At 31.9% G+C, this 6,751-nt stretch overlaps 2 protein-coding genes across 3 annotated transcripts; one reads left to right on the forward strand and one right to left on the reverse strand.

The window, feature by feature from the left end:
* The first annotated feature begins 119 nt into the window (after positions 1-119).
* Positions 120-2,115, forward strand: LOC109594491 (uncharacterized). Of its 2 annotated transcripts, none has more exons than XM_020009713.2 (8): positions 120-341; positions 400-490; positions 546-589; positions 818-1,262; positions 1,319-1,378; positions 1,440-1,673; positions 1,728-1,830; positions 1,883-2,115. In XM_020009713.2, the coding sequence occupies exons 1-8, from the start codon at positions 212-214 to the stop codon at positions 2,015-2,017; spliced, it is 1,242 nt and encodes a 413-aa protein (XP_019865272.2). In that variant the 5' UTR covers positions 120-211; the 3' UTR covers positions 2,018-2,115. The 2 variants fall into 2 exon arrangements, with proteins under 2 accessions (XP_019865272.2, XP_019865271.2); XM_020009712.2 differs by having other exon boundaries at positions 121-341; positions 1,437-1,673.
* A 137-nt stretch (positions 2,116-2,252) lies between these two features.
* LOC109594483 (4-hydroxyphenylpyruvate dioxygenase) lies at positions 2,253-4,660 on the reverse strand. The gene is made up of 12 exons (XM_020009705.2): positions 4,585-4,660; positions 4,462-4,488; positions 4,022-4,084; positions 3,852-3,956; positions 3,501-3,626; positions 3,357-3,446; positions 3,201-3,301; positions 2,957-3,149; positions 2,783-2,902; positions 2,605-2,727; positions 2,431-2,547; positions 2,253-2,370 (listed from the first exon to the last, which is right to left on the reverse strand). The coding sequence occupies exons 1-12, from the start codon at positions 4,585-4,587 to the stop codon at positions 2,296-2,298; spliced, it is 1,143 nt and encodes a 380-aa protein (XP_019865264.1). The 5' UTR covers positions 4,588-4,660; the 3' UTR covers positions 2,253-2,295.
* Between the last annotated feature and the right edge of the window lie 2,091 nt (positions 4,661-6,751).

Raw genomic sequence — 6,751 nt, forward strand, 5'->3', positions numbered from 1 at the left:
TTTTGCATCCTACATACCTTCATTAACTTTAATTTAAGAGGAACAGCAATCTGACATAAATGGAATTCGCCATTTTAAAAAAAAATATTCCATTGACAGTTGAGTTGACAACGTCGCCCTGTTTGACATAACCTTAAACTAAAGTTCAATAACTTGTATAAAAACATTTCATGAGTGTAAATGAGGAGAGTGTTTTAAGTTAATCTCAATAATGCCCGACGAGTCCTACGTTACTTGGGTAAATATATTCGACAAGGATCTGACTAAAGCGTATTCGGAAGAGAGAAAGGAGCTGAAAGGATGCGCTATGATATTATGTGCACTACAAAAGGAATTCGAGAGTGAGTACCCTAAAATTACCAAATCCCATCAAAGCAATTAATAATCCTCATCATACAGAGATACGAACGAGCGTTCAATCCCAGTACAATGATATTCGGAAAGAGCTGGAACAAAAGGATGAGCACATCGAAAAAAAAATGCGACTGTCGTAAGTTAATAACAAAATTTTGCATTTACCTTTTTTGAAACGTACAATTTTTCAGACTAAATTCTAAAGAGAACACACCACCAATAAAACATCCTACAGGTATGAAATGTAAATGAACGTATGGTAGTGGCCAAGATTATAGAGACTTATAAAATATATTAAAAATATGAGTACATAAAATGTTTATTGTTTTTCTGTTATGTTGTCAATTTAATTTTATTCTTAAAAAGTTTCTAAAATAATGACCACTATTGTAAATAAAAAACTTATTTTAAGATTGATAATGAAAATAAATATTAGCTAATTTACATTACTAACTAATTTTAGAGATGGGTCACTCAAGCAACAGTCAACAGAACACTCCGGATTTCTTTGAAGACCTCAACAGTTCTGAATTAAATGCAGCTGATGTGATTGATCTATCAAAAGATGATTCAGATGACTTGTCTGACTGCCCTAGTCCTCCATTTTCAAAAAGAAAGAACATCAATAGAACTAACAAATTATCACCTTCATTATGCTTCATGACTAAATCTAAATCTAATACTAATTGTGATAAAACAGAACTGACACCACCAATAATGAATAAGACTAATTTGAATGAAAGTACCATTATTGCTAATACTCCTGAAGTCAGATTAAAAAAAAATAAAAGTCTCAAGTCTAATTTATTTCAATCAAAAAAGAAACCAGTTAATGGAAAGAAACATGTAGATGATGATAATAATTTAACAATGACTCAATTTTTTCCTAAGGAGAAAAAGAAATCAGAGTAAGTACCAGTTACATTTACAGTACCATTTAATTATTTGTTGTATTGTTTTTCAGCTCCCAGGACAGCTTTATTAATGAACTAGTTGGTAACAAAAGCCATCCATCTGTGTTAGAGTAAGAAAAACAGCAAATTTATTCATTAAATTATTATTCAGTAATGACATTTTTATAGCAGTGATAAAACTTGTGAGGATAAAAGCACAATGGAGATTACTACTATGTTAGATTTTATAAATAGAGATGAGGAACAAAATGAACAATCAGCGTCTGATTTATCTCAGGCAACTGTAGATGATACATTCTTTGACATGGATATCACTTCAGGAGACAATGATAAAGAAAATAGTGAAAAGGACCAAGAGAATCTGAACTTCCTTTGCTCATTTTCAAATGATGAACCTGAATATCAGTAAGTTTTTTGTTTACTAAACTGCTCAATGTTTACATTTTAATGTAATTTTAGAGTTCCAACAAAGAAGAATAAATTAGATAAGTCATTGGCAGGACCAAATAAGAAAAATGACGAGGCGAAATTAGATGGATGGTCTTGTGATAATTGCAGAAAAGTAAATTTATACTAAATCAAATGATTTTTTTACTAATGCGTTATATTTTTAGTTTTATGGGTGCGTAAGTCTTCCACCAGATATGTTAAAGAAAAAAATGATCGAATGCACCAAACACAAAAAGAAACAACTTGAAGAAACGATTCCTGGATTTTGGGATATGAGTCTCAGGACCCAAGAATATTAAGCTAAAACAAATATAATTTTTTATAAACGTGATATTTTTTTGCATACACTAAGCATTTAATTATTTTCATAATTCTTATTAAACAATTTGTATCTTTATTTTTGTAGTTTCAATTCAGTAACCCCATAGTTCCCATTATCTGTAAGAATTATCCCTATATTACATATTACAGAAATTATAAAATAATTTAATGTAATGAGTCAAGGATATGTTTTGGGAAACAAAGCAACGAACATGATTTTTAAAATAGGTTTATTTTCCTTATATTAAAAAATAATCTATAAGTTGCCCCTTTTGGCTTGTTCAATTTCAATGGCTTCAAACAAGGCTTTAAAATTTCCTGCCCCAAAACCCTAAAAGTTAAACACAGATTAATTGATAAACGTTACCAAAAATCCAGTATTTATGCTTACATTATGATTCCTTCTTTGGATCACTTCCAAAAACAGTGTAGGCCTGTCTTGCATATTTTTAGTAAATATTTGCAGCAAGTACCCGTTTTCGTCATAATCGATTAAGATCTTCAATTTCTAAAATAAACAAAACTTTGAATTTAAATCAACGAATTAATGTTTAACTAATATTACTTGAAGAATGTCCAACTCTTCAGCAATCTTAACTTTACTGTGTTTGAGGTTTTCTCTAAGAATGTCGTAGTAACTATCAGGGACCTGTAAAAACTCGACTCCTCTGGATTTCAAATTATTTACCTACAAGTTATGGTTTACCATTATTCTACTTTTTCAAGCTACTGAAGTAACTTACTGAAGCAATGATGTCTTGGGTGTTAAGCGCAATATGCTGTACCCCAGCACCTCCGTAGTACTCAACATATTCCTCAATTTGACTCTTCTTTTTTCCCGGTGCTGGTTCATTAATTGGCAACTGAAATTAAATTATGTAATTAAATTAATCCTAATCAAATTTAATTTTACCTACCTTCACATTTTCTTCCCAGTTGCTCATTACAATGGACCTGAGGGCTGAATACTCGGTGTGCAACTGAGTATCGTCAACCGACCAGAATCGGTGGAATTGTAACACGTTCTCGTACCATTTCGCAACGGATTCCATCTCGTTGTCCGGTTGATTGCCCACCACGTGGTCGATGAAGTCCAACTTTCCTGGTAGCCTAACAAAATCCTTTATGAATATGAATTTACAAATTGTGTATAATACTCACAAATTCTTGGCTAAAACATCTTGGTCGCATTTAGAAAAACCTGGCAGAAACGTACCACGGTACAGACTTCGGTCAACGAACGTGTGGGTAGTGTCTCCATACTAATAAAAAACGTATACAAATAAACAGTTGATGTAAATAAAAGGACTGTGTTACCGTTTGGATAGTGGCAAATCTCACGGTTCCATTAAAGTCGGACTCTTCCCATATGTCCCTAACAACTTTGGCTCCACGCTCTTTGGCAATCTAAATCAAGATATTTTAAAACAAGGAAACAGGAAGTGGGAGAAAAGTACTTACACGCACAATATTATCCAAGTTTTCAACGGCGAAGGCGATGTCTTTCACCCCGTCTCCGTGTTTGGCGATGTGGTGACCAAATTCGTGGTCATCTGGCTGATATGTGGAGACGAAGACAAAGTGGATCTGAAAATTTTTGTAATTTTATAATCATTGATTTAACTGATTTAATTAGGAAGCAATTGCACCATAAAATAATAATTAATCGGTGGAAACATGTGGTTTAGACTATGATGTATATGATATTTCTTTCCACTAGTTAATTATAATTATGTGCAAAAAAGAGTCTCCATATGTTAGGGTATGATTATTTACTTGCACTAGTTAATTGTTAAATGTTTAAAACGTTACCTGATTTTGACGAACCACGTGGGCAGCATATTTCCTACTTCCAGTTTCTAATCCTTTATAAGCTACAGGTTCAAATCCAAGTCGAGTGATGTAATAACTAGCGGCCTAACAAAATTGAATATTTAATTTGAGTATAAACAGCACTGCATTTACTAAATATATATGAATACCTGTTTGGCGTTGCCTACGTAGAAAGTTAGATGGTCAAAACAAAGGAATTTTCCGTTAGTTGGCTGAAAAAAGCAATAAACAATTTAAATTCGATTAACAATATATTTTAAATCATTAAATTGTCTGTTTAAATCGTTTCGATTGGGTATCAAACCATTACGATTAAACAAAATTGAAAATGAAAAATAACAATGTAACATATGTTAGCGTTATTAAATAAGATAAGGCGTTTACAGGCAGCGAAATATAATAATTCACGAACTATTAGAAGTAAAGCTCTGTAAGCTGCTGAAAACTGTGCTTAAATTTGGCTGATGCAATATTGCATCATCTTTTTGCGCACCTCGTACGCTCGAACGAGGCAAATCTTCAACTCGCCGTCGAGTTGAGCTTATCGAACGTGCGGTGTTATAACGATTAAATGATATTAGACACTCACCTTAGGTCCCTTATCGGTATAACTTGTCTAAAACAAAATAAATGATCAATAAAATCATTAATTCACACACAAATTGTTTGTGTTGCTGTAAAAATCACAATTTTAAAATAAGAATTTATTTACCATGCTCACTAAAACACGTAGTTTTAAGTACTTCTCTTGTAAAACTTCTGAAAACTGTTAAGTGTTTCCAGTTTCAACAAACCTTATATAAGCTCCAGTAAACAACTGTTTTACATATTAATAATGGAAATTAGCAATGTTACCAAGGCGATCGAGGATTTCTCTAATAAACAAGATTTTTTTAATATATACAGATCGCAATAAATTCTCAACAACTTGGGGCACAAGCATTTCTTGTGGTGTGTTACAAAAATAGAATTGTACCGTTTGAATTTATGAAATTTATAGTTTTTTTTAAGTAGTAGAATTAAATTACTACAAATATTCTGTTCTCTTTTATTTATAATTTTTAATCCTCGAATGTAAAATGTACAGTGATATAAAATCCAATTGTGAAAAACACTAATAATACGTGGATTTTATATAACTTTAAATAAATTTAAACATAATAATGAGTTTGTTTATTTACAACGAGCAAAATTCATTTCACCTTATTGGAATTATTTGTCCATTGAGACTAATTGCAAAAGGCATTTTGCTCATGTACACAATGCTATAACAGTATCCTTACAATTTACCATTTAATGCTCACTACTAAGTCTCCTCTTCCACAATCAACCTTAATGAATATATTAGATGCTTACTTATATTTCATAGCAGCTACAAAATTAATTCAGTTGCCAGACTTTTATTTGATGAACGTAATTATTCTCAGTTTCTGTCCATTTAAAATGCAACACGTAATGAAAATCGTGAACTTGCGAACTGAAAATGTCAGAGCCTTTTCAACGTTTCTGTAATACGAAAAGTTTGTGATTAATTTTAGTTAAAATCGTGTATAATTTTGAACAGAAACTTTCTCGTCTGAAGTGTGTGTCAAAGGTGTGTTAAAATCAAACCAATGGTAAATTAATGGTGTGACTGTGACGCAGCATTTAGAATCTGATATTTCTTGTTTTCTTGAATATATAATTTATTAATCTATGATAATTAAACGGCCGGAGTTGCTTCGTGTTGCTATAGTAAATATGTTTGCCTGGCGAGGAATTTGGATTGGCTGCGTGTTATAGTCTGCCCCCTTTAGCAACGATTTTATTATTTGTGGATATATAAACAATATACACTCTGCTTCAACAAATTAACGCACCGTATCAATGATAATTTTGGTTATTAACGTTATTTTCTGAAAACGGGAAAAATAAATGTAGGCACTCTTTGTATATGTATTTAAAAATAGGTTTTTATTTATAATTGTTACAAAAAATCTTAAAAAATATAAATTTAAAAAAAAAATCAATAAAATCTTATGTTTTTAAAAAATAAAATTTGGACTTAATGTGAAGTATTTCCATCTCTCCTACGAATGACAGCTACACATCTTCTATTGATATTCAAAATCTGGGTTCGAATTTCATTACTTTAAAATTTCGAGTAGAAGACGCTCCATATCCTCTTTATCATTCGGACGGTTAGGATGGACTCTTAAAAGACTCTCAAGAATGTCCTAGATATGTTCTATTAGGTTAAGGTCTGGACTAGCAGCTGGCCAGGCCATAGCATTAATCCCAACGTCAGTCAGATAATTTCCTGCATTAGTAAAAAATTTAGACCTATAAAAGGGGCATATGGCATGTGACATGTTCTTCTAGAATGTCCAAAATGTAACTCTCAGCATTAAGGTCCCCATTATTTATTACCACATGTCCTGTTAAAGAAATCCCTACCTACACCATAATTGAGTTACATTGGGCATACCTTTCATTTGGCTGTCAAAACTAACGAACGCGTCTATCCCATGAGTTCAGGCAATGGTGTATTTTGGGATGATCTATGGTTAAGGTCGGGCCTCGAGCAGAAACGTTGGATTGCAATTTACCTTCCCTAAGTCGATCTTGAGCAGGAGTTTTAGTATGATTTCTATTCTCATCAGGTCTCCTAGCACGGTTTCGGTGTATTTCTAGTTATATACGAGGGTGTTCCAAACTTAATAAAAACAGAGCACTAATAACATAAATTAAAAAAAATTAATTACAAAAATATAGGTGGTGCCTTAATTTCTTGGAACAGTGTGTTATCAAAATAAGTTTTAATAAAAATGTAATCTTTTGCATATATTAAACAAAATTGCATCAACAACAACTTTTTAAGCAGTAATGAAACTATAATA

This window comes from Aethina tumida, chromosome 5 (genome assembly GCF_024364675.1).
Source record: "Aethina tumida isolate Nest 87 chromosome 5, icAetTumi1.1, whole genome shotgun sequence".
Lineage (NCBI taxonomy): Eukaryota > Metazoa > Arthropoda > Insecta > Coleoptera > Nitidulidae > Aethina > Aethina tumida.